Consider the following 25,624-nt stretch of genomic DNA (forward strand, 5'->3'; position numbering starts at 1 on the left):
ACCCACAGGTGATGCTGTGGCCGTAGTGGCACTGGCTTTATTGTCTTTAGGGGTCTTGGAAAGGTTGGGTCCTGAGGGGCAATGGAGGCCGGAGTTTGGGGGCAGAAGAAGGACCATGGCCTTAAGTGGTGGGCATCTGGGGTGCCTCAACCTGCGAGTGCCCGTTGGCGTCACCCGTACAGCCGTTGGGGGCAGTTGGCGCCGGTCCCTTCTTGCAAGGCACAGGGCAGGCAGCGACCACGGGCCCCCCTCGCGTGAGGCCGGGGCGTTCCATCTTGTGCTCCAGAAGCATGTGGTTCTGTGGCGGGAGCCCCACACAGGCCCTGGGGAAAAGGCTGGGGGTTAGCGGGGGCCGGACTCCGCAGCCGGTGGACCCCGCGGCCTCCGATGCCTAGAATCCCTGTGGCCACTTGGGCCTGGGACGGGGAGCCCCAAGGCCAGGGCGCACCTGAGGATATTCTCGATGCAGCTGCGCTGGCGGAAGAGCGCGTTGACCACCGGGCTGCCCGGGGGCACTAGCGGCGCCTTGAAGAGGAAGCTGAGCAGCGACAGCACCGAGTGGAAGCTCTGCGGCTCGGGGTCGGCGTCGGTGCAGAAGCTCACTCGCTGGCACAGTTCGGTCAGCAGCACCAGGTCTAGCATGATGGGCGCGGCCAGAAGCGAGTCCTGTGGGGCCGGGGGGGAGGGGGGGTCAGAAGGTAGGGGGGGGGGCCGGTGGGCAGCCCCCCTCCCGCGCCGGCGGGCCCCGCACCTCGCACGTGTTGTGCAGCACCAGCGTGTTGGTGCCGCCCAGCATCAGCTCGGACGTGTACTCATCCAACGCACGCTTGCTGTCGCCCACGTACGGCACGTACTTGATGACCACCTGGAGGGCAGCACGAGGTCACAGGGGTCCCCGCCCTCCTCGGCCGGGAGCCCCACCCCCCCCCCCCACCCCCCTAGCGGCCCGCGGCCCACGCACGCAGTGGTCGGGCTCCTCGCCGGGTGCGTAGAGCACCGGGTTGCTCTGCACCATGTCATCCACCACGCTGCTCTTGGACACCTCCTTGGAGCGGAACTGTGGCGGCGCCGACAGGTTCTGCCCGTCGTTGTTGCCCAGGTGGTTGTAGCTCACGATGGACATGGTCTGCGGGGAAAAAGGGGCCCCGCGGCAGCTGCAGGCCCCGCAGCGCACAACCCCGGCGCCTAGGGTCCAAGCACCCCCTCCCGCGCCGTGCACCCCCGGGGCCCACGCACCTTGAGGCCGGAGCCGATAAGGAAGTCCACCAGTACGGACTTGACCTTGGTCTGTCCTGACTTGAAGTCGTCTCCACCCACGAAGACGCGTCGCTGACGTGCAAGCTCGAGGGCCCCGGGTACCAGCGTGTTCTGCGGGGACCCGTTGAGGAAGGCACAGCCCTCCAGGATGCTGGCCACAGCGAAGAGAGTGGAGGGCGACACCTCCAGGCCCAGCTGCGGACGTAGGCGGGCAGTCAGCACCGAGGGGTTCTTTGGGGCTCCGGCCCTGGCCCCTCTCCAACCCCGTGTGCACCCCCACCTGGATGGTACGCAGCAAGTTCTCAGCAGTGTCGTTGAGGCCTGGGACCACTTCGCAGAAGCGCTCCGTGTTCGCTGTCCACAGGACGATGACTTTGTCGAGCCCAGCGCTGGACCGGAAGTCACGGATGTCCCTGCGGATCTGCTCCAACTGGGCGGGGAGGGAAGGAGGTTGTACAGGCCCCTCGATCTGGAGAGGTCTGGGCGACTCGGTTGCCCAAGTGCGGAGTGAGGTGTGGACCCTCAGGATGGGAGCGTGAAGACAAAAGACGGATAGAGAACGTGGGGGCAAACGGCGGGAGCAACAAGTGGCAAGGGACAAAGGACTTGGGGCGGGTCTGCACCTGCTGGGCGCGAGTGCCAAGTATGAGGTTGTCCGCACGCGCACTCTGGTTAGCGGCGATGAACTCGGGGATGTAGACAGAGGGCCGGGGGCGGAGGGACTCCATGTGTGGCCACAGTTGCTCCTGCAGTCCCCAATCCAATACTTGCGCGCGCCGCATGGCCTCAGCCAGGTTCACGGATGATATGTCCCAGCCTGCGGCGGGGTGTGCGGGGTGGGAGGCTAACACCCCCAAGCTCAGCCCAGCCCGGAACCTAGGCCCCTCCAGGCCCCGCCTCCCACCCGCCCCTGCCTAGGGCCCCGCCCACCGTCGAACACGAGGTCGTCGGGTGCCACCATGGGCAGCAGTGCGCTGAAGGGCACGAACACCTCCTGGCCCTCGGCGTCCAAGCCCAGGCTAACGGTGCCGGCCTGCGTCAGCGAGCCGTAGTAGTTGGCCTCCTGGGGGGCGGCAGGCGGGGCGGAGTGAGGTGGGGCGTGGCGTGGGCCGCTGGCCGGCCAGGGCCCCGCCCGGCATCCTCAAGCTCCGCCTTACTTTTGGACGCCTCAGCCGAAGAAGCGGCTCCCCGTTTGGAGGTTCCCCCCGCCACGGGAGCCGGCCGGCACCTTAGGCTCCTCCCCCTGAGGGCCCCCCCTCCTTCGTAGAGCTCCGCCCCCTAGAGGCCCTTCTCCCTCCCGCACCGACTCCGGCCAAGGCCAAGCCCCACCCGACCCCCCACCTTGCGGCCGGTGCGCGTGGGCCAGGACAGGCGCAGCCGGTTGGCCAGCACGGCAGCGGTGAGCGTGGAGCCGTTGTTCCCACCCCAGCCGACGAGCATGACCCCGAGCCGGGGCACCTGCCGGACGGTCCGGAAGGTGAAGCGCGTGGACGTGGGGTATACCTGGGGACGGGCGGTGCAGTGAGTCTGGGGCCACACCCCCCTCTTACTGCAGGGACAGGCCCACAGACGTTGGGTCATTCCCGTCCCCTCCTGGCTCCCTAGTTCCCCCACTCCCACCCCACAACTCCTGGTCCCCTGCCTACCTTGAGGACACCGCCCTCGCGGCTGACGCACGTTGTCCGGTACTCGTACTGAGCCTCGATGGCGTCAGGGCCGTAGACCACGTCGGGGCTTTCGACCACGAACTCGGCTGTGGCCTCCATCGCGGAGAGCTAGGGGCGTCGGATGGGCAGGTCAGCGGGGACACGGGAGCCGGCGGACCGAGGCGACTGCGGTCCCCGGAGAGCCCGCACCAAACCCGGGGACGCACTCACCGGCGCGGAGTCAACTCGGACAGTGGCGGACGGCGAGGGCTCGGGGCGCGCGAACTCCAGAGAAAAGAGCCGCGGCCCCGCCCACGCCCCGCCCCTCACCCCACCCGCGCCAGGGAGGAGGGGCGCGCGGGGAGGAGGGGCGCGTCTGCCTAAGATTCGGGTTCAAGGCCCCGGGAGACCTTAGCCATCACCGCCCTTGGGATTCCCGCCCTGCCTGGCGCGGCAGGACATCCACGTGGGCTACAGACCCCGGCCCGAGCACGGAGCGCGTGGATTCACTTCGCACCACAGTCGCTTAAGGCGCTCGGCCCCTTTGCCTCATTTTGCAAAAGAGGACAATAATGGTTGCGAGAGCGCGCCAGGCCCAGCCACAAGGCAAAAGGTGGAGCCGGAGCAGGGCAGGGGGGGCTGGGCACCTGGGTCCGAGATACTGCAGTGGAAACTAAGGCCAGAACTCTTGACTCCCGAGCCAAACACTGCTTCAGCCTAGGCCGCCTGGGCCTCCCCCTTCCTGAGCAGAAGACACTCCCGACAGGGCTCACAAGGTGCGTGTAGGGGGCGCTGCGAGGCCTCGATTTCCCTACCTGTGGCAGGAGGGCTTGGCAGGGCCAGGCTGGAGGGGGCCGGTGTTTGGTGAGAGGGCAGCGGAAGGGAGGGGGTGGGCAGGACCAACGAGGTCAGCTGGGGAGGAGCTAGGCAGGCACAGCACGGCGCCCCCCTAGCACCCAGTGATAAGGGAGCGTGGGAACCCGGCGGGCGGGCGGGGGCGGCTCCCCCAGGAACTTTCCAAAACAAGCGGCCTCCTCCGGCTGGAAAGTTTCCACCACTGGAGCTGACCCAAAAGGTGGATAGTTGGGAACGTTCGCAGGAAACATGGTCAGGGCCTGGCCTTGGGGGTTGTGGGCTCCAAGACTCTGGCTCCAGGCTTTGCCCTCAAGGGGCTCCAGTGTAGGGGCGTCGGAAGTACAGTGGGGCACCCCTACCTAGCCAGAGGCAACTCACAGATAGGGTCTGGCAAGGGCAGGCTGCCTGGAGGAGGTGGTTGCTTCAAGGTTCTTGAGACAAGAGGACATCTCTTATGGGGAGATATGAAGGACTGCCCAGGCAAAAACCTGGGGGAGTGGGTTCGGGGGCAGATGGAAAGGTGGCCGGGTGGGAGGGAAGAGAAGCGGTCTGGGGACAAGGGCAGACCCTCGAGGCTGGAGGGAGGGCGTATTGTATAATATTTGGGTTTCGTCCCCAGTTCCTGGCTGGCGATTGAGTTCAGTCACCAACGGCCAGTGATTTCATCATATGTACATAACGGAGCCTGTGCAAAAACCCAACAAGGAGGGCTCGGGAAGCACATGACGGTGCTGCCCACATGATGGGCGGTGGCACATCTGGAGAAGGCATGGAAGCCCAGTGCCATTCTTCGCTCCCTGCCTTCACCATCTACCTCCTCCGGCTGTTGGGAGTGTTGTCCTGAGCACTGTGAGCCATTCTGGCAAACCAAGGGGGGGAGCCGAGGGAACCCCTGATGTATAGCCAGTGGGTCAGAAGTTTGGGTGGCCCGAGACTTGTGGCAGGTGCCTGAGGTCGGGGCGGTCTTGCGTGGGACTGAGCCCTTAACCTGTGGGGTCTGATGCCAGCTCCAAGAATTGAAATCCAGTAGGTGCCAGAGGACTGGAGGGAGCTTGTGCCTCCAAGTGACAAGTGACCTGGGAATGTGTGCAGAGACCAGAGAGGTCCCCAGCCCCAGGCCTGGGGAGCCCTAGCATTCACTGGGCAGCCTGCGGGAGGTGCCAGGAAGATGGTGGGGGCAGAGCTGACCCAGACAGGCTCCCTGGAAGGGCAGTGGGGTGGCTGGGTGGGGGGCTGGGAGGGACGTGGCCTCGGGCTGCTTCTAATCCTGGCAGACAAATGGGCACCGTACAGTGCTCGCAGGGACCACCTGGGGACCCCGGTGGGGCTCTCGAGGGCAGGGGCAGGGCTGTCTCAGCCACCGAGTGCCAGTGCCCAGGTGGAGCCCGGCGCACAGGAGGGACTGTGGGATCGGAGTGCGGCAAGATGACACCTGGGGATGTCGTCCAACAAGTGGCCGGAATGGTGGGCGGCCCCTAGCCCCTCGGCCATGGTACAGATTGTGAGCTTGGGAAGACCCTTCTGGGGCTGGGGGGCTGGACTTGTGACGTCCTTGGCTCGGGAAGGATGGTCACGGGACTGCCTGCCGCTGAGGTGCCGGGGGTGATGGCCACCCTGGGAGGCACGGGGGCTGCAGGGGAGTCTGGTGGAGGGCCTAGGGAGTCGGGTGGGCAAGGCGAAGCTGAGGCGTGACGGGGTTGAAGGAGGCAGACGCTGGCCCTGGACTCCGGACCGTGGGGGAGAGAGATGTTATCCCCAAGAAGAACGGTACGGGCAGGCCGCCCGGGGAGCAGGGTACACTCTGACCCACAGGGCCTGCTTGACCTTGTCTCCTGCGCCCCTTGGATTCCCAGGCCACCTTAGAACTCGGACCAAGGCTGCTGGCCAGCAGGGCTGTCCCAGAGGCTAAGGCCCACAGCCCCTGACCCCTGGACCCCTTTAATCCCAGTCTTACTCTTTATCTATTTTTCCTTCCTAAGATAAACACCCACCCGCACCACGTCCTTCAAGAACAGGACCCTGACCCCTGCCTTGCCTTCAGCTCCTCACCTGGAACATGGGACAAGGACAGCCATCCCTGCTGGCATCCCGGGCCTGTGGGATTCCACTGGGCCTCAGCGTCCCCATCCCCATCATGGGCACAGGGGCGGCCCCAGCGAGCCGGCCTAGTTGGGAGAAACAATAAAATAGTGCCGTCACCGCCGTTTTCATCATTTCCCCAAACGTGGGTGCTCCCCGGGCCCCACGCCATCCCTGCTCCTGGGGGCTCTGGCACTTCGGGAGGCCTCTGCTGGGCCTGGTCTACCCTCTCCACACCCGGGGACATGGCCCTGCTCATACACCCACCCTGGCTCCCCGCTGCCCCCACATCCCCAGTGTCCATTCCTCTCCTGCCTGTGACCAAGTGGTCTGGCCTCGTGCCTTGGCACCTGCAGGGCCCATCACCTCGCTGGGTCAGCCTCCACCTGCCGGCCTCACCCCCACGTGTGCTCGTCACCATGGCTACTCCGGGGCCGGCCAAGTCTAGTCCTGACCCCAGCCCTCCCCCACAGGGGCCCAGGAGGCCCCTGGCTGTGACAGACACAAACGCACCCAGGCACTCCGGGCTGCTAGGTTCGGTTCAGTGAAATTTATTGTAGGTTGAAAAAAAATCAGCATTCACCTGTTTAGTGTACAAAAAGGACACTAGATCTTTTAAGAAAATATTAGGAAACTGAAGACGCGGATGCCTTTCAATCGTAACATTTTGGCAAAAGTGAAAAGTTCTTGTAAACACCAACTCCATGGCTCAAAATAGTTTTTCTCCACAGTACAATATTAAAAAGGGGGTGCAAAACACAGTATCAATAAGTTAGACCATATTTAATCAGCTAGAACTTTTGTCCATCAACCCCCAAAGCACAAAACTTTTTCTTAGCTTCATAATTCCTTAAAAGGAGAAAAACAACAACAACAACAAAAAACAACAAAAAGCCAACAACAAAAAGGAAATTCAACTGAGAGTCCCTTGAACCGGTTCCCAGGGCAGAGGGCCGGGTCAGCCCCGCGGGCTGCAGCCTCCTTAAATAATCCCTTTTCACCCGGGTCCGTGCGTCCGGCTGAGGACAGTCTACGCGTACAACGCGGCTGTCTGCAGAACTCGGGGGGGTCCCTGGAGCCTGCTCAACCCTTATCCCACTCCATCCCAAATGAAAAAAAACAAAACAACCACTGAAACATGAAGGGTCAGTTCCCTCGGTGCTCGGGGCGTCCCAGGGGTCCCAAGAAAGGAGCCTTGGGTGGGGCAGGCACGCTGCCGGTGCCTCCGTGAGGGCGCCTGCTCTTTGGGAAACCATTAGGAGACGTCCCCGTGGCTTGGAAAAATAGACATTTTTCTGCGTGAGCATTTCTGCTCTCCCTGCCTCATCACTGTTGGCGACAGCACCCCCCACCCACCCAGCGCATGACCCCAGGCTCCAGGTTGCAGCCTCTCCGTCTGCCTTCCCTGGTTGTGGCTTCGCCGAGTGCGGCCCTGAATGTGAACACACGCCTCCGTCCCCACTGCACCCCGGCGGGGCCCTCACACACACGTACACACACATACATGTGGTCCCCCAACACTGGGGGACACTAGACTAGGCACAGCTACTAAGCAGCAATGATGGTGTCCATGGATCCCACGCCCCCCGCCCAGAGTGGGCGGACAGGGCACGTTTTCTGAGCTCACTCTCAGGGGGTCCCCGGACCCCATCAACCCCCCCCCCCAGCCCCTCCCTGAGTATAAACCCTGCGGTGACTCTGCTAAGATGACCCCAAGACCCACAAGTGGACTGAGGGATGGAGTGAGGTCAACAGCATGGAGACCACACGGTCTCAGCGCGAAAAGAAAAGCAGCAGCAAAGGGGGAAATCGAGAACGTAATAAAAGAAAATCCGACACTGTTGTTGCAGTGTGAGCTCGTAGCACAGAAAACCCCCAGTGACCCCCTACAGCTGAGGGCCTGAAATAGCAGGGCAGGCCTGGTGGGCCGAGAGCCGCTCTGCCCCTCCGGCTCTCAGCAGCTGCTCTGGGGCCAGCTGGAGTTCTCGAAATAGACCTGGGCGGGCCTCTACCCCCTTAGAGCAGAGACCCCGTCCGGGCCTGGGCCGGGAGAGGCCCGGGGCTGTAGGGAGGGCCCGGGGCGGGAGCACAGCCAAACGTGGGCATCAGCTGCACCCCCGCCCCTGCCCACCGCCCCCTCCTTGGTTCTCTCCTCAGCCCTCAGGAGCAACTCTCGACTTTCAGATGGCATCTGTAATACTGCAGAAAGGACACAGGGCGGCACCTAGACCCTGGTGTCCAAGGAGGGGAGGCACAGGTTTAGAAAAGATGCTTTCTCTCTCATACAAAAATAGACTGAAGTCTCATAAGCAGTAGCTAAAAGTGGCTGTCTTTGTATAAAACTAGAAAAGGCAGGCAGGCTGGCCTTGGAGTCTTTCGGGGAGGGGGAAGCTCAAGCCCCTTGGGCTGTGGGCCGGAGAAGAGGTGGGGGCTCCTCAGGAGGTGGGGGGGGGGGGCCGGGGGAGTGGGATGAGACGCCGGCCCCCGCACCTGGATCTGTGACCTGTGGGCACCAGGTCTGCAGGGGCTCCCCCGAAAGCCGGCGTTGCTGGCTCAGATGAACGTGTCTTCCTCGTGTTTATTTGTTTAAATAAATCTCTTTTTTTCCGCTCTGGAACTCCCCACCCCCACCCCCCCCGCCCCCAGCTCCCCCACCATCCAGGAGGGTTGGCCCGGCGTGGGGAGCCGGCCCGGACCACCAGCCCCGTGGCCTCAGGCTAGGGCCAGGCCTGCAGCTGTCGCTGGTCGTACTCGGCGATGAGCCTCTTGATGTGGGCCAGCTTGCTGTGCAGGTACTCGCAGCGGTGCTTCTCCTGGCTGTAGTTGGTGTTGGTCTGCAAGAGAGCAGCGGCAGGGCTGAGCCACATCCTGCAGCCGCCACCCCAGAGCGTGCCCTGTGTGAAGCAGGCCAGCCTGCTGGTCGCCTCGGGCTCCCACTCCGCCTACTTGCAGGCCAGTGCCCACCAAGCAATGACAGGGACCCTTGCTCTACCTTGGGCCAGAGCCCTGGGCTGGTGTCCCTCCCTCCCCCGCCCCCAAGCCCCATCCTGGGAAACACGGTCACTGCCAGGATGAGGGTCAGAGGCAAGACTGTCACAAAGTCTCCTTCCTGGGCTGGGACCTGGCTGGCAGAGAAACACCCTGGCACACGGGGGCACACACATGGTGAAGCCACAGCTCGTGGCCTTGAGGAGTAAGAACCGACAGAGCCCTGACTAGGCATTCCTGCCAGACTAGCAGCTGGGGGCGGGAAGCTTCGGCTCCTCCCTTGACCTTGGAGGGAGCCGGAAAGAGCCTGGGGGCTGCACCCACGAAGCAGTGGGAGAGCTGGAGGGTGCTGGGGTGCCCAGGGAGGGACGGGCTGAGCTTCTTAGCTGTCAATGGGGGCAGGGACTGCCCTGAGGACCCAAGACTCCAGCCTAGCCAAGGCCCATCCCCTTTCCGTCCTCTCCCGGACTCTAGTGCTGCTCACCTTAAGCCAGCTTCGTCTGACCCCCTCCCCAAGCCCACAAAGGGTAGATACTTACCTTTTTGATTTTTCGATATTCCTGCAAAATCTGCCCGCGAGTAGTCTGGAAAACAAAAGAAAGCGAACAATGACCCTGGCTGCAGGAAACCCCAACTGAGTGACCCCTTCTCCCTGATAACCTGTGACCTGCACAGTCACCACCTGCCTTGAGACAATAGCCTCAGCATGGCGTGAGGGAAGCTGACCAAAGTAAAGAGAGGCAGGCCGAGGGGTGGGGAGGGGAGATGAACAAGGCAGGAGGTGGGGGGAGGATGTTGGGCCAGGGGAGAGAGAGGCAGGGGCCCAGCCTCAGGGACCAGCATGATGGGCAGCACAGCGGGAGGGGCCGGTCAGAACCGTGGGAGGGAGGAGGCAAAGAGCAGGCTGGGTGGCCTCCTTCCCTCACACCCAGTTGGCCTGTCCTCTGTTCAAGGCCAACCATCCGAGGGTGCAGGGAGCTACTGGGGGAATGTCCACGTGGGGGCTGCAGGAGGGAAGAGAGAGAGAGAGACCCCAGGGACTCATGTATCCCAGACCCTCAGAACCCCGGTCGTGCCTCCAATTACGAGCTGGTTTTGTCCGGAAGCCAAGGTGGCTCCCACGAGGGGAGACGGACCTCAACACCCGATCAATCAGATAACTAGCTCCGAGAGGTGTCACGAGGGGAGGCTGGAGTCCCAGGGCTGCTGACCAAGGGTAGAGCCCCCTCCGACCCCCCACCGGTGAGCTCCAACACGGTCAGCTCGGGGAGCCCGCGTGCCTTTGATCAGAGGGTGAGGGAGTCCTAAGACGGGCAGGGGGCCACAGGAACCCTCCAGCCCCTCCCCCTGTGGCTCTGAGAGCACGGGTGGGCTGTGAGCCGCAGAGAGGACCCCAGGGGCTCTTGCAGGGGGACCCAGTGATCCGACCCACCGCTCTGTGCGGGGCTCCAGATGCCACCCCTGCCCTAACAGGTCACCTCCCACCTGCGGAATCAGCCTCCACCGTCCCCATCGCAGAGGAGGCCAAACTTGGCCCGACGGCCCGCGGACTTCCACGGCCGAGCCCCGGGGATGGGCCTGAATCACAAGAGCAGCAAGGGGCAGCTGACCGCCAGGCGCGACAGGGAGAAACACCGGCAGACGCGGCGGCCCTCCTCCCCTGGGAGGGGTAGAGGCCAGGCTCGGGGGCCATGGCTAGGGCTGGAGGCCTCGGGTGTGGCTGCACCCATGAGAAACAGGCCCGTCTCACCAGGTCGGGTGCAGAGCACGGGGGGCCGGTGTGCGGCGCCCGGGGTGGGCCGGAGGTGGGCCGGGCCCCCAGCCCAGAGTCTGTCTGTGAGTGCGGTGGACGGTGGCGGGGGAGGGGGGTGTCCACCTCGTATTCCTCGGAGCCCTGGGACAACTGCCGGAGCTGGGCGTCCAGCTGCGTGAAGCGCCGTGTGATCTGCTCGATGCGCGCGTGCAGGTCGCGGTACTCGCTGTACTCCGCGTTAAAGTCGTTCTTGTAGCTCTGGCGCTGCTCCGAGGAGGAAATGGTGGCATATTTCCTGGGGAGAGGGAGAGAGGGGCCAGCAGGGCCCAGGGGGCTGCTGCGGAGAGAGGCTGGGGTGCCCGTGGCCGCCCGCGCCCCGCCCCCCACCAGCCCCCACCTCGTGGGTGATTTCCTGGCTCGAGCGGGAGCCTGGTCCTAGAACTCCCACACAGCAACATGCAGTCGGATCCTACCTCCGCTAACTTGCGGTGCGGGGGAGAGCGTGGGGCGGGGAGGGGGGGGCCAACCAGGGAAGTACTCACAGCAAGTAGTCGGGGGTCTCTGAGGTTGACGTGGGAACGCTCGAGCTGTTGCAGGCCCCATTTAAACCTACGAAGGAAGAGCAAATGCGTACCTTCTGAGTCCACACCGAGACCCGCACCAAGCTCTGTGGTCCGGAGGACGTGGAAGGATAGCAGAAGGGGGGTCAGGAAGGGCAGAGGGAGTGTGAGGGCTGGGCAAGCGACACCTCGGGGGCCTCACTGGACCCAGAAGCGCCGCAGCCGAGCCAAGTGTGCGTCCCTGGACCACAGTCGTGCAAAGTGCAGGGGGCCCTGGCGTGCCGCGTGCACGTTTCCGGCAAGCAGCAGAAAGGACGCGTTAACGACAGGGCCAACGCACGGGCCACTTGTTCAGAGCTTGACCGATCCAGAGACCTTGCTACCTCTGCTGACTGCATGTAAAAGACCGCTACTCTGAAAAGAAGCAACGCCCTTGTCCAAGGTCTCTGGCCCTGCAGGACGAAGAATGATGGCCACCTTGTTCCTGCCCGCATCCCAGGCCATCCACTAGGAGGAGCTGGAGGACACGGGACTGTCCGCGGCTCTTGGGGGCAGAGTAGACCAAAACTACCATCTAGCAGATTTCCCGGTGGGGGGGGGGGGGGGGGGCTTCTTTCAGGCAGCCTTTTTTCTCAGCACGGAAGACATCTGTCACCATGCAGTACCCACTGTGTGTCCCTCTGACTGGAAAGCAGCCCACCTGGGAATCCCTGGGCTCCAGGGAATGATTCCCACCATGGAGCACACCTCTCCCCCCTCTCGGGGCCGTGGCCCGATGAACACACATGTAAGTTTAGTCCGTGCTTCCGCGACCCACGCTTTGCATAAGGTACGCCTTCCAGAGTGTTCTGCCATGTGTGGGCCCAGTCAGCATTGCCTCATTTAACCTTCCTGAGATCTTCAGGTGAGAGAACAAATGGAGAAACCAAGGCTCAGGGTCAGATTCACCTACCACCTGAGACACCTCTGGGGTCTGGCCTGAGCAAAACTTAGAGGCCCTACTCCTACTGGAGCACTCTCTGTGCATCGTCCTCACTCAGCCACCCCCCTTCACTAGCCGAGCTGATTCCCACCGTGTGCCCCGGGCCTACAGGGAACCCCCCACAGCTGCCCCCACCATTGTCCCTTCTACCAGCTTCTCCTATGCCTCCCCCATGCCTGGGTTCCCCTGTGAGAGGGACTCCCCATCCGACCCCTCAGAGGTCAGTGGGCCTCCTGAGCTCGGCCTGGCTGTGCCCAACCCCCACACCTAGTACACCAGCCTGCCCAGGAAGGTACCCTGAAGCAACAGCAGGGGTCCAGGGACCGAGCAAGAGTGGGGGGCAGACACAAGGATGGGCGTAGGACCCAGGAGTGCACCTGCAGCACAGGCACGAGTTGGGGCTATGGGCCCAAGGTGGCATCAGGACAGGGGTGGCTAAGAAGAGCCATCTGCCCGGCAGATGCTGCATCTGTCGGGGTCAGAGGCAATCGTGGCGCAGGACTGGGACAGTACCGCACAGAGGAGTGGGTTAAATCAATGCCTGTGCCTCCCGTGTGGAACACGAGAGCGAGAAAGCTTCCTCACATGCTGACCTGGAACCTTCTCCAGTGAGTCTGAAGCAGAGGCAGGGTGCACAAAGAACCAAGGTGGCTGTTTCCTGCTTGTACGGCTGCCTGCACAGGCAGAGCACATACTCTATCCCAGAAGGAGCCTCGGAGCAGGACGGGGGGGTCTCTGTGCCCAACCGTTTTGTTACCATTCGAGGCACCTGCGAGACGCAGATGAAGATAGTCACCCAGCCTAAGGCACAGCTCCCAGTGCCTCAGCTGTCCTTACGCCTTCCCTCGGGCCATCTTACTCCCTGGTTTGCCCGGTTCCAAACCTCACTTTCTCACTTTAATCCGGGGACAAGCTACCTAGGCCACTGTGTCCTGGGCGGGACCTGAAGCCACTTGAGTCTCACGTGTGGGGCCCACCCCATGGTATTCCTCCTTCCCAGGGCCCTTCCAGGGGCACATGGGGTCTTGCGTTCACCGTTTGGGACAGGAAGTGCTGACTGGCTGGGCCTGCTCAGGGTTTATCTCCCCAGGCAGGACAGGCTCAAGGGAACTAGGTCTCACCTCAAGGGAGGGGCCGGCAAAGGCCTTTCTAGAGAGCAGTTGAACAACTCATTAAAAATAAGGAGAATGCAGCTCCACCCTTGTCCCAGGAATGCCTCCTGCTCGGATCCTTTCTGGACACATAATCTGAGAGCGGCAGAAAGTCACACAGCGTGAGACTGCCTGCAGGGGGCAGGTGCAGCTGCGTCTCTGTGGCCACATCATGCTGATTCTGTTAACAGCCACGTGGGGTGCTCAGCTCGGGCGCCTAGGGCCGTGAACTCAAGGTGACCCAAGCTCCGGGGGTGAAGACCCCCACTCCCACCCCAAGCCTGGCCTGTCCATACACCTTCCCAGTATCTCTGGGCCCCACAAAGGTTCTCCCGCTCTCTCTCCAGCCAGCCTTGCACCTGCTGCTGTGATCCCAGCTTTCTCGACTTCGGCTTCCTCACCTGCTACATGACCTCATTCTGACTCCTACTGCCTGCTGTTCTATGGACAGCTTCCCAAACCCAGTCTCCACAGGCTGAAATATTCACTAGTCAGCAGGCTACACAAGGCCTGCGGCGGCCCACGTGCCGCCCCACTGCCTTCCCTGAACCCCAGCCCCACCCTGCTCCCCCCTTTCAGTGTCTGGGACCTCCCTGCAGCCAGAGCTGTAGCCTGGAACTAGCTCCTCTCCGGGTGCGTTGTTTGCCTCCATGGGCCTCAGCTCGGTCGGGTTCTGTGCACCCAGCACCAGCCTGGCACACAGCAGGACTGCAGAAGCCTCCAAGGCCAAGACCACTGGGGCACTCACGACCTCGTACAAGAACACAGGGTGCAAAGGGGTTGAATGTGCAGGGTGTGCCAATATGGGGGTCCATGGGGTGGTACAGCCCCCTCTGAGCAATGGCGGGTGTGGGGAGCTCAGGCTCCTGGCAACGTCCTCCTGCAGTCTCCCACCACCAGGCCTGTCTCCTGGTACCTACCCGGGGCATCTGGTGGGGCTCCAAGGGGGCTGGGCATGTGGTCTGGCAACCGGGCCTGGTGCCTGTCCTCAGCTGCCCTCTCCTTATCTTTGTGCTTCTTGGACTTCTTCTTGGATTTGCTGCGTGATGAGCCGCCATGGGGCCTGCTGGGCTGGGCACAGTCCGTCAGCAGGGGCAAACCGAGGCGCGTAGTCGGGGCCGGGGCGGCCACTTCTCCGTGATCACAGTCCCGGCCGCTGTGGCCCAGGTCATTGCTGACGTCAGCCAAGGGGTCATGGGCCCTCGGGGGCTCCAACCGCGGGGGCAGGTGGGCATCCGTGCCAGCCAGCGGGCCTGGGGTAGGCAATAGGGCCTCGCGGCCATGGGGTGCACTCAGCTTCCCATTGATGGCAGGCTGAGCTCTCTGGGTGAAATGTGATATCCTGGGTTTCTTGCTGGCCAGGGGATCGATGAAATCAGGAGGCTGTGGTCGTTTCTACAAAGGAAGGGAAACAATTTTAGAAAGGAGACTGTGTCTGGAACCACTGGTGTCCCTTGAGAAGTGGCTGGGGAGCAACAGGCTGACCCTGAGCTCAGCAGCGAGGCCCTAGGAAACCCGGTGCCCACCTGCAAGGCCCACTCTGGCCACAAGGGGGCACACAGAAACAGCCAGGCCCTTGCTGAGGCAGGCTCGGCCCACCCTGAGTAGGAGCAGAGAAGCAGCATCAGCAGAACTGGCCAGCTGAAGCACTCAAAAAGGCCACCTCTAGGGACTGGTCTGAAACGTCCCTGCTTCCAGCATCTTCCCTAGATGAGGCGGATGGTGACAGAATCAAGTCCGAAGGATACAGGGCAGCCCCACCGGCTGGGATATCCACCCCCCTAGCCCCAGGACTCCTTGGATCCCCATGGCAACCCTGCTACATGTGCAGGCCTCATCCCCATTTCACAAGTGAGAAGGCTGAGGCGCGTGAGGCAGGGATGGACCACAGACAGCCCAGACCCAGGGAAGCAGCTAGACAGAAAGATGGTGGACAGCAGGCCCGCGATCAGGGGGAAGCAGTGCAATGGGGCCCTCAGCCCTCTATTTTGGCCCCAAAGCCAGGGCACGCAGAGACCTGACCTCGCCACAAGCAGGCTTCAGAGCCTTGGACACGGGCTGGGAGCCTCCAAGGCAAAGGAGAGAAGGGAGATAAATAAGGGACCTGGGACAAGGGACTCACGGGCCAGAGCATGCAGGTAGGGACATGTGAGTGCCCTTGCTGACTACTGATTAAATCAGCAGCAGCCACCACTCACAGGGCCCTGTGCCCGCAGCCAGCACACTCCATTTTACAGAATCTTCGCGACAGCTTTTAGAAGCAAGTGCACCTGCCATGCCTGCTGGCTTAGGGCAACGCGGTGGCCTGTTCTCCATCCACCCACAAGTACTCGAGGGAACTGCGCCAAGGGCCCGGGCCTGGGTCCCCAGACTGGGGGAAGCCAGGCAGCTGCTCACTCCACACCCGGCCCTGAGCCAAGGGCCCAACAGGCTACCCGAACACTGAGGTCCGGCCTGGCCCCCTGGCTCCTACCCCGCCCTCCCCCCTCACCACTGCCACCACCACCTGCGGTAACACCCATGCCTGCCACTCCTACCTGAGGGGGCGAGGCCGAGCTTCCATGTTCCCTGGGAGGACTGGAGGCAGCAGGGTCTCCGGGGAGGCCACCTGCACTCTGTGGCTGGCACAGCTTCCTATGAAGGAGAAGTGGGGTAGTTGAAAGGCCCCGCACACCCAGGCCCACCTGCCTTTCCACGGACACCATGCTGTCCCACCCTCACCCAGTGATTTGGGGAGGGGCCAGCTGCCCTGGCGGACCAGAACGGGGTCGAGTACCCGGGAACATCAGGGCATGGTAGGCAGAGAGCAGCTTGAGCACGTCCAACCTGGGTTCATCCATAGCCCAGAGGACCACCCCGCTCAGTGTCCTGCTGTGCCCAGAAGGGTCAGTGGACACCCCCTCATCTAGACACCTGTTACTGTGGAGACCAGGGACCCAAGTAAAATTGACCGGATATTCAAGGTCTGTGCCACATCCCTGTGGAAGCTGGGTAAACTGGAGCACCGGCCCCCTCCTTTTAAAAACAATCATTCAGGGCGCCTGGGTGGCTCAGTCAGTTGAGCGTCTGACTTCGGCTCAGGTCATGATCTCACCGTCTGTGAGTTCGAGCCCTGCGTTGGGCTCTATGCTGACAGCTCGGAGCCTGGAACCTACTTCAAATTCTGTGTCTCTCTCTCTCTCTCTCTCAAAAATAAACATTAAAAAAAAAAATCATTCGTCCTAATAATGCTGCTTACTGCAGAAACTTTAGAAAATGCAGAAGGGGACTGAGATGACCTGGCATGACAGGAAGTCCTCCCGGATTCAGGACTCACCTTCCTGGGAGCCACATTACAATATCTCCTCAAGGGCGACAGGGGCAGCCAGCGATCCACAGGAGGGGTACCTGAGCATAACAGTGCAGCCAGGGACCAAACAACTCTGACACTCAACGGGCAAACAGAAGGCCTACTAGTGACCCTGGCCTGAGGCCCCTCTCTAATCCGCCTCTCATATTCCCGGAGGTTACGAGTCTCACAGGAGCCCAGCCGCCAGCCCGGCGCTGTGCGTGGTGCCGCGGGCCCTCCAAGTGCCCTGCAAATGTCTGCCACGGGGACCATGTCGTCTGCACTGCTCTTGAGCACTGACAAGCAGAGCACAACTCCTTGACCGATGGCCACATTACAGACCACTGCTGCTGTCCCCTCCACGGTGGCTCCAAATGCAAGGAGAGCCACAGGAAAAGGGCCTGCAACACGCAAGCACGCACCAGGGTAAAACAGTCCGTGTGGCCACAAGGGGTACTGCCAGTCTGCTGTCCGGGCCACAAGGAAGCAACCGGAGGCATTCACATGCACTCTTTCCAGCCTCCGTTAAAAAGGCACGAAAGAGGGGAAAGACAGCAGCACGGTCTAATGCAGAAAGCAGAGGTGGTGACTATCTTATAGGAGCCAAGAAAACGGGGTCCCAGGCCACAGGACCCCACGGGCCTGGGGGTCAGAGCCTCAGAGACCGCAGAGAAGGGGCTCCTGCAGGGCTGTGCGCTCTCTGCTCTGGATCCTGGTCCACTGCGGGGAAAGACCCCACAGTATGCTGAGGAGTGAAGGAGCCCAGGCCTTCTCTGGGAGGCCAGGAGGCTGCTCAAGCCACACTGGACAACAAGATGGACAGACGTGTGGCCTCGGGAGAGGAGGAAAGAGAGGGGCCCGTGGGGCTTCAGAGAAACCTCAGCAGCCCTCCTGAGGAGGTGAAGCCGCTCAGAGGAAAGTCTTGAAGGCCTGCACCCGGGCCTCCAGGTAACAAATGTGAGAGAGACAAGAAAATGCATTTCAAAGGGAAGAGAGACTCTATAAGCAGATGAAAATTTTAAATCCACAACAGAAACACCAGCCTTAGTATCCTCAGAAAGACAAAGGACTCCAAATAGACATTTCTCCAAACGAGAATAGACATTGGTCATTCTCCAAACGAGAATAGACATTTCTCCAAAGAAGATACACAAATGGCCAAGAAGCACATGAAAAAGTGCTCAACACCATTAGTCGTCACGAAAATGCAAATCAAAACCACAAGGAGATATTACCTCACATCCATAAGAGGGCTAGAATTAAAAACAAAAACCCAAACAGAACAAAAAACCAGAAAATGGGGGAAAAAAAGCAAGTACTGGTGAGGATGTGAAGAAACTGGAAGCTTTCTGTGCATTGTTGGTGGGAACGTAAAACGGTGCGGCTGTTGCGGAGAAAAGTCTGGCAGTTTTTCGAAACCTCAACTCCACTCCTCCTTCCTCACCTGAGAGGACTGAGACTCTTTGTCCATACACATCCTCTGACACAAATGTTCACAGGAGCGCCACCCACGATCACCAAGAGAAAGAGATGACCCGAGGGTCCAGCAGCAGATGAATGAATAGACAGCTGTGGTGTATAACCACACACGAGAGAATATTACTGAGCCACAACAAGGAACAAGGCTCTGCCACGTGTTACAATCTATAGGAACCTTAAAAAACGTTACAGAGTAAAAGCAGCCAGTCAGAAAAGGCCATGTGGTGTATGATCCCGTTTGTATGAAACGTCCAGACAGAACAGGCAAATCCAAAGACACAGAAAGCAGATCAGTGGTTACCAGGGGCTGGGGGAGGGCGATGGGAGTATCTGCTAATGTGGGGTTCCATTTCTGGGGACATGTTCTGGAACCAGCTAGAGGTAGTAGTTGTACAATGTTGTGGATATAATTAATGCCACTGAATTGTGAGAAAGAACAAAGCTGGAGGCATCAATCCCGTGTTTCAAGATACAGTATAGGGGTGCCTGGGTGGCTCAGTCGGTTGAACGTCCGACTTCGGCTCAGGTCATGATCCCACAGCTCGTGGGTTTGAGCCCCGCGTCGGGCTCTGTGCTGACAGCTCGGAGCCTGGAGCCTGCTTCAGATTCTGTGTCTCTCTCTCTGCCTCTCCCCCACTCACACCTTGTATGTCTCTCAAAAATAAATAAACATTTAAAAAATTAAAAAAAAGACACAATATAAAGCTATAATAATCAAAATAGCATAATACTAGCACAAAAAAAATTGACACATAGATCAATGGAACAGAATAGAGAGCCCGTAAGTAAACTCACGCTTATATGGTCAATTAATCCATGACAAGGGAGGCAAGAATATCCAACAGGGAAAAGACAGCCTCTTCAATAAATGCTATTGGGAAAACTGGACACCTATATGCCAAAGGATGAAACCGGATCACCTGCTTACATCATACACAAAAATAAACTCAAAATGGATTAAAGACCTAAATGTGAGACCTGAAACCATAAAACTCCTAAAAAGAAAACACAGACAGTAATCTCTTGTACATTGAGTTTAGCAACATATCTGTTGGATGCATCTCCTCAGGCAGGGGGAAGAAAAGCACAAACAACTGGGACTTCATCAAAATAAAAAGCTTTTGCACGGCAAAGCGACATCGACAAAACAAAACGACAACCTACCGAACAGGAAAAGATATTTGCAAATTATATATCTGCTAGGGGATTAATACCCAAAACATATAAAGAACTCACACAACTCAACACCAAAAAAAAAAAAAAAAAAAAAACCACCCCACAAATAATCTGACTTTAAAAAGGGCAGAAAATCTGAACAGATATTTTCCCACAGACCTACAGATGGCCAACAGCTACAGGAAAAGATATTCAACATCACTAGTCATCAGGGAAATGCAAATCAAAACCATGAGATATCACTTCACACCTGTCGGAACGGCTAGTATCAAAAAGACAAGAAAAGAGTGCTGGTGAGGATGGGGAGAAAAGGGAACCCTCCTGCACTGTTGGGAGTAATGCCAACTGGTATAGCCACCGTGGAAAACAGTATGGAGGTCCCCCCCCCCAAATTTAAAAATGGAACTACCAGGCAATTAGCAATAGCACTACTGGGTACTTATACAAAGGAAACAAACAAACGAATCAAAAATACACAAGCTCCCCTAAGTTGACCGAAGCATTATTTACAATAGCCAAGATATGAAAGCAACCTAAGTGGCCGCGAACAGATGAACAGATTAAAAAGATGTGGAAGATAAAAAACAACGGAATGTTACTCAGCCATAAAAAAGGATGGGACCTCACTGTCTGCAACAATGTGGATGGACCGAGAAGGTATTATGCTAAGTGAAATAAGTTAGACAAACAGCATATTATTTCCACTTATATGTGGAATCTAAAACATAAGATTAAATAAATAAATAAATAAATAAATAAATAAATAAATATATAAAATGAACACACAAATAAAAAGAGAAACAGACTCATAAATGCAGAGAACAAACCGGTGGCTGCCAGAGAGGAGGGGCATGGAGGAGGGGAGAAAGAGGTGAAGGGAATTAAGAGATACAAACTTCCAGTTATAAAATAATTAAGTCACCGGAACAGGCAAAAAAGTACGGCATGGGGAACACAGTCAGTAACACTGTAACAGTCTCACAGGGTTGCAGGCGGTGACCACACTGCACTTACTGGGGAGCACCGAAAAATGTACAGAACTGTCATATCATTATGCTGCAGACTCCAATCTAATGTAACACCGTATGTCAACCATATTTCAACAATGAAAAATTTTTAAATAAAAACATCACTCCCACGGAATGAGAATGTGATGCTACAAAAAACCAGACCAAAGACCAGTGGGAACTAGAAACGATTGGCAAAAGGGAGGGATGGGAGGAGCTGAAAAGAGAGAGCGACGTGCAATGGGGAAGATGCGGAAGTGGACAGTTTATGGAGCACAACCCTCCCCCCGTACCTCTGACACCCCCACCCCCTCCCCCTCCCCGCCCCCTGCCTCACATAAAGGGAGGTTGCCGGAGGGGCACAGGAAGCCTTTCCAGGAGCACACACAGGGTGGGAAGAAGGATGAAGGGAGTTTTCAGGCTGTGAGAGCAGAGACACTCGCCCCAGAGCACCTGCCAGGCCACGCCGTGATCACGCAGACGTGTAAATGGCTGGGTGGGGAACCTCCAACCCTTGTGGGCCAGGCCTTCAACATGGAGGCAAAAGTCCTCGGGATCTGAAGGCCCAGACTTGGGCAACTGCCAATCCAATCTGACTGAGCTACGGCAGAGGGGCCAATCAAAGCCCTTTCCTCAGGAGCTGTATCCCTTCAGCACCAGGGCAGAATCGCAGACCCAGGAATGGGAGAGCTTGCACAGGGAGAGGGAGAGGGAGAGGAGTGAGGAGAGCGAGAGGAGAGTGAGACGGGAACAGGAGTGGAGCGGTCTCCTGGGGGAACCGGCAGGACCTCTGATCCGCTGAAAGTGACAAAAGGCCATGGGACAACCAGGGGAAGCTTGGGTTGTGAAGGGCAATGCGAATGAGCAGAGTAAGTGACAGGGCAGCCAAGCAGGTTACCAAGTCCACAAAGAGCGTATGTGATGGGATGGTGACTGTGGTTTGGCGTGTGGTCCAGATGCCTGCCCTCGGGGAAGCGAGGCCAGGACAAGTGCAGGTGGTGGCAGGGTTGAGGGGAGTGAGTGTAAGGCCAGGCAACGTTGCCAAAGTCTCATCCTGCACTGGGAACACCTGGGGCAGGACGGGCCCCAGCAGCTACACACATGGGGAATAGAAGCACAGAGAAAGAATCGAAAGGATGCAGGAAGTGGGTGTCCGTGTAGAGCAAAGCCTCAGGGGCCCAGGTAGACTCTGCAAGCAGAAGCGTGCTTAACTCAGGTATGGATTTTGAACAAGCTGTAGGAAAAGGAGATGGCCCAGCTTCTGGGGTGACACTCGTCCCTACTCCCCACCAGCAGAAATACCCCAAGGCCCAGTTTTCCTTCCTGCCATGGGGCCATGGCTTCAAGAACTGCTATGCATGGGGTTTTCTTCGGGGCGTGAACAACCTAAAAAAGAACTGAGCAGACAGGTGGCTGGGGTCACCTTCAGCGTGGTCACGGGCATCGAAGATGCTGACCCTGACTTCTGCACACCAACCAGTTCAAGCTTCCAAGGACGGTAGGTGCTGCTGGTAAGTCGAGTGTTTCCTGGCGAGGCTGATCCCTAAGCTGGCCCATGCAGAGAGAAGAGCACCATGCTGGCCCGGGCGAAAGCCAAGTGCCTTGGATTTACAGGAGTCCTGGCAGCTCATTCAGCAGAGCAGGGAGGAATACGAGCCCAGAACTGCACAAAGCTCCAGAGCTGAGATTCCTACTGACCCCACCTACAAACACACACACGCACACACACGCACGCACGCACACACAGGACACACAGACACACACACACACACACACACACACACACACACACACACACACACACACACACTCCTGGCCATTCCCCTTCTGGGGAGCTCAGTGTGGCCAATGCCCTCAGGGTCTGAGAACAGCAGCCAGTTAGTGAGAGGCTCTGAAGGACGGGAGGACAGGAACAGTCTTGCAGTGAGTGTCCCTCGTGTGCCCCTTGCCACCTCCAAGCACTTGGGTAGGTAAACTTGACCATGTCAACAGTGGTCAACTCAAGACATATTTAGCTGGGGCAACAGCAGACCCCAGAGAGGGGATGGGGGCGGGGGGGGGGGGGAGTCTTCTGCTGAAAACCTCTCCTCTCAGTCTCCCCAAGACCTCTGGACAGCCGGAGTCGTGACCCTAGGCTGGCCTAGAAACAGGTACTGGCTTGGGGAGGAGTGCCCTGCAGGGCTGATGAGAAACTCCGGGTTCACCTAGAGTGGCCCCAAATCGGCTCTGCTTTCTACACGCAATTAGTGCTTTAAACAACTGAACTTCAAAACACACACACACACACACACACACACCCCTCATAAATAACTCCAAGTCCCTGAGAAATCACTTAAGGACTAATTAGTGTATCAGCCTGCTCTGAACGCCGCTTCACAGCCCGGCTCCCAAGTCAGGCATCAACTGAGAAGGAAATCATTAATTGCTTGCCTGAGCCAGGCAGGGGCCTACTTAACCACTCCTCCCCTGGGCCACCAAGGCCACTCCTGACCTCAGGTCCCAATTAATCTGAGAGGGAATGTGTTTAATTAATGCTACTTAATCATGTCTGTGGGGAGTTTTGTTTTGCTTTGTTTCTCTCTGCTTCAAGATCTCGAGAGGTTCTTCTTAAGAAGGAAGTGGCCTACAGCAGAAGCCTGTGGGGGTGTGCAGGTTTGGGAAGGGAGCCTGATGGGAAAGGAAAGGAGGCACTGGGACAAGCTGCGTGGACTGAATCCTACTGTCTGGGCATTCTGGTGTTCGGGACAGTGACTTGTGCCCTCCACTCCACCCAGCAGGGGCTGGCCTTTCCCCCGACAAGGGGCCACGGTGGGCTGCCCGGGCACTGTGGCATCCCAGGCAGCGGGGAAAGACTGCCAGAGAGTCTCCATGGATCCTTCCATCCTGCTCAAGGGCCCTGTGGCCTTCAGAACCACACAAGGCCACCCCAGCATCCTCAGGACGAGATCTGCCCCAGAACCAAGGGGTGGGGACAGGCCCAGAGATGGGAGGCGGCATTACCGGACCAGCATCCGCTTCAGCAGCTGCTGGTCCCCTTCCGAGTAGCCGGGCCAGTCCTTCTGCACATCCTTATACACACAGTCCTTCAGCGTGCATGTGCCATCCTTGGCATTCACGTTGGCCACCTGTAAGAAGAACCAGAATCACCTTGCGGGAAGCCCAGGGGAAGCAGGAGCTACTGAGAGCATTTGATGGAAGGTGGGGGGCAGACACACAGGAGGGGAAAGAGGACAGAACCCCCCCCCCCACCCCCGCCAAATCCCCTGCCTACCGGGGCAGCAAGCCCTGGGATGCAAAGGGGTCAGAACACCAGGTCCTGACACAGGTGTCTTACAGCTGCCGGAAGACAGGTTGGCTCCTAAAGGGGCGGTGCTGCCATCTATACTCACAGGACCCCATCACCAGCCTCCCGACTGAACGTTTCATCTTCACCAAATTCAGGTTAAATCTTAACACCCAAAATGATGGTGTTAGGAGGTGGGGCCTTTGGGAGGTGATGAGGTCATGAGGGTTTGGAGCAGTGCCCCCTGTAAGAGACTCCAGGGGGCCCTCGCCACTCCTGCCACGTGATGACACAGGGAGAAGACCCACTCTGTGAACTGGGAAGGGGGCCCCACCAAACCCCCAATCTGCTGGCGCCTCGATCTTAGACCTCCCAGCCTCCAGAACTGTGGGAAGTAAACGTCTGTTGTTTATGTTATTCTCTCAACAGCAGTCTGAACAGACCGACGCCCGCTCTCGAATACACACTCCCGGGACACACGTGGCGGAGGCTGGGGCAGCCGGGGCCTCCAGGGGCCAGGCTAAGTCCACCTTCCCCGCAACCAGCCAGCCCTGCCCGGGCGGGGTACCAAAGGCTGAGCTGGTCTCCAAGACTGTGAAGGCAGACTCAAAACGTTGACCCTGAGGATGCTTATAGAAGTCCGGGCCCCACCCCAAAGCGGGTACTTCCGGGACTATCTCGCTGGCCTCTGGTGCACGGCCGCAGGGAGCTGGCGCGGCGGCTGTTTTTCACTCTCACGGGCTTCTGAGAGGACTCTGTGTCACAGCGGTTTCCACAGGGAACATTTTTTAATGGTTGAGTAATATTCCACCAAACATCTGCACTGTGATTTACTCAAAGGTTTCTCCTTTGTTGGATGCTGACGCCATTCCCAGTTTCTCTGTAGCATATAAACAGACACCGCTGTGTGCAGGTTTTTCCATGCTGGCGACGTTTTCCTTCGGCCAGCTTCCCAGAAGTGGGATTAATGGGTCAAAGGCTCTGAACATTTTTATGGCTCTTGATGCATTTTGCTAAAATGCTCTCCAGAAGAGCCACCCACCCGTCAACACTCCCACCCATGGAGGACGAGCCTGTGGGTTTCTCTGAGGCCCCGCCAGCACCGGAGACAGATGCTTTAAATCTTTGCTTTGGATGTTTTCACAGAAGGAAGAGGGAAGGTGCCTCTGAGGAGTGTGCTTTCGTGTGTGTTGCTCATCGGAATCCCTGATCACTTGGGGGCGGCTGGAAATGACCAGCCGGGGCAAGGCCCGGCCCACAGTGTTCCCAGAGACCTTCCCCTTCCTCAAGCTGACGGGGTCCTGCTACTGCCCACGACCACCAGGGAGAACAAGCTGGGTAGTCAATACAGAAGCACAAGGCAGATGGGGCCATTTAGAAGAAATCACAGTAGACATGGGGAGCACCCTCTGCCACCGACACCACGGGAGGCTGCTGACTCCAAATCAACCTAGGAAGCCAGAGCCCAGCAGGGTACCTCTCTGGTCCTGGGAGCAATGAGAGCATCTCAAAGGTTAGAAAAGCAGCAGGAACCCCTGGCACAACGACATCAGCACCGACAGATCCCCATCTCTTTGGAAAACTGAGCCCGCTGGCATTCTTGCTGCATCGGAGGACTGCTCAGAGGGTACATCTCAGGTGTAACTGTGCACAGTTAAGTTTCACGTTCTGGTTTGAGGGGTTCAAGTGCTTCTTCTTTACTCTGGGCACAAACAGGGCAAGAGAGGAAGGTGGGAGCATGGGCGTTCCCAAGAACACCACAGTAGGGGCCAATGGCGGCCTGACTGGGCAGCGGTGTGGACTACAGGCATGTCCAGGGTGGGCACAGGTCCCACCTGCGTCTTCAGTCCTGGCTCACGTCTGAAGACCTGGCAATCTGCCAGCCCTGCCTCATTCTGAGCTCCAGCCCAGGGGAAGGGCCTCCACTGTGCTTCCCTTGAGTTCCCAAGGATAAGGCTGACACCTGCGACTTCCCAAGGAAACAAGCCCCCTAAGAACATCATTCCTATTCTGGAGCTTTCTGGATGCTTTGGCAAGCCCCTCTGCCAAAGAAAACTTCTGAGCCATCAAGCTACATATC

At 58.8% G+C, this 25,624-nt stretch overlaps 2 protein-coding genes and 1 long non-coding RNA gene across 4 annotated transcripts in view; 1 reads left to right on the plus strand and 2 right to left on the minus strand.

The window, feature by feature from the left end:
• Nucleotides 1–12: 12 nt before the first annotated feature.
• Nucleotides 13–6,109, minus strand: ISYNA1 (inositol-3-phosphate synthase 1). Of its 2 annotated transcripts, none has more exons than XM_053897968.1 (11): nt 5,808–6,109; nt 2,904–3,032; nt 2,599–2,760; nt 2,188–2,320; nt 1,881–2,074; nt 1,538–1,687; nt 1,237–1,452; nt 962–1,126; nt 752–865; nt 449–666; nt 13–323 (listed from the first exon to the last, which is right to left on the minus strand). In XM_053897968.1, exons 1-11 carry the CDS (start codon nt 5,970–5,972, stop codon nt 122–124), a joined length of 1,848 nt encoding a protein of 615 aa, XP_053753943.1. In that variant the 5' UTR covers nt 5,973–6,109; the 3' UTR covers nt 13–121. The 2 variants fall into 2 exon arrangements, with proteins under 2 accessions (XP_053753943.1, XP_053753944.1); XM_053897969.1 differs by lacking the exon at nt 5,808–6,109 and adding an exon at nt 3,135–3,237.
• Nucleotides 3,367–5,958, plus strand: LOC128775645 (uncharacterized). Its single transcript, XR_008420530.1, has 2 exons — nt 3,367–3,679; nt 4,378–5,958. It is a non-coding gene; the product is annotated as an uncharacterized LOC128775645 (long non-coding RNA).
• Nucleotides 6,110–6,368: 259 nt separating the features above from the next.
• ELL (elongation factor for RNA polymerase II) overlaps nt 6,369–25,624 on the minus strand; it is a 77,097-nt gene continuing 57,841 nt past the window's right edge. The window contains exons 6-12 of the mRNA XM_019416376.2: nt 23,262–23,386; nt 15,809–15,905; nt 14,192–14,666; nt 11,121–11,187; nt 10,702–10,873; nt 9,365–9,409; nt 6,369–8,671 (exon numbers count right to left, since the gene is read on the minus strand). Coding sequence (XP_019271921.2) covers nt 8,555–8,671; nt 9,365–9,409; nt 10,702–10,873; nt 11,121–11,187; nt 14,192–14,666; nt 15,809–15,905; nt 23,262–23,386 — 1,098 coding nt within the window. The 3' untranslated portion in view covers nt 6,369–8,554. The remainder of the gene's footprint in view (nt 8,672–9,364; nt 9,410–10,701; nt 10,874–11,120; nt 11,188–14,191; nt 14,667–15,808; nt 15,906–23,261; nt 23,387–25,624) is intronic.

Source organism: Panthera pardus, unplaced genomic scaffold (assembly GCF_024362965.1).
Source record: "Panthera pardus isolate Hobbes unplaced genomic scaffold, ASM2436296v1 HiC_scaffold_8, whole genome shotgun sequence".
Taxonomy (NCBI): domain Eukaryota; kingdom Metazoa; phylum Chordata; class Mammalia; order Carnivora; family Felidae; genus Panthera; species Panthera pardus.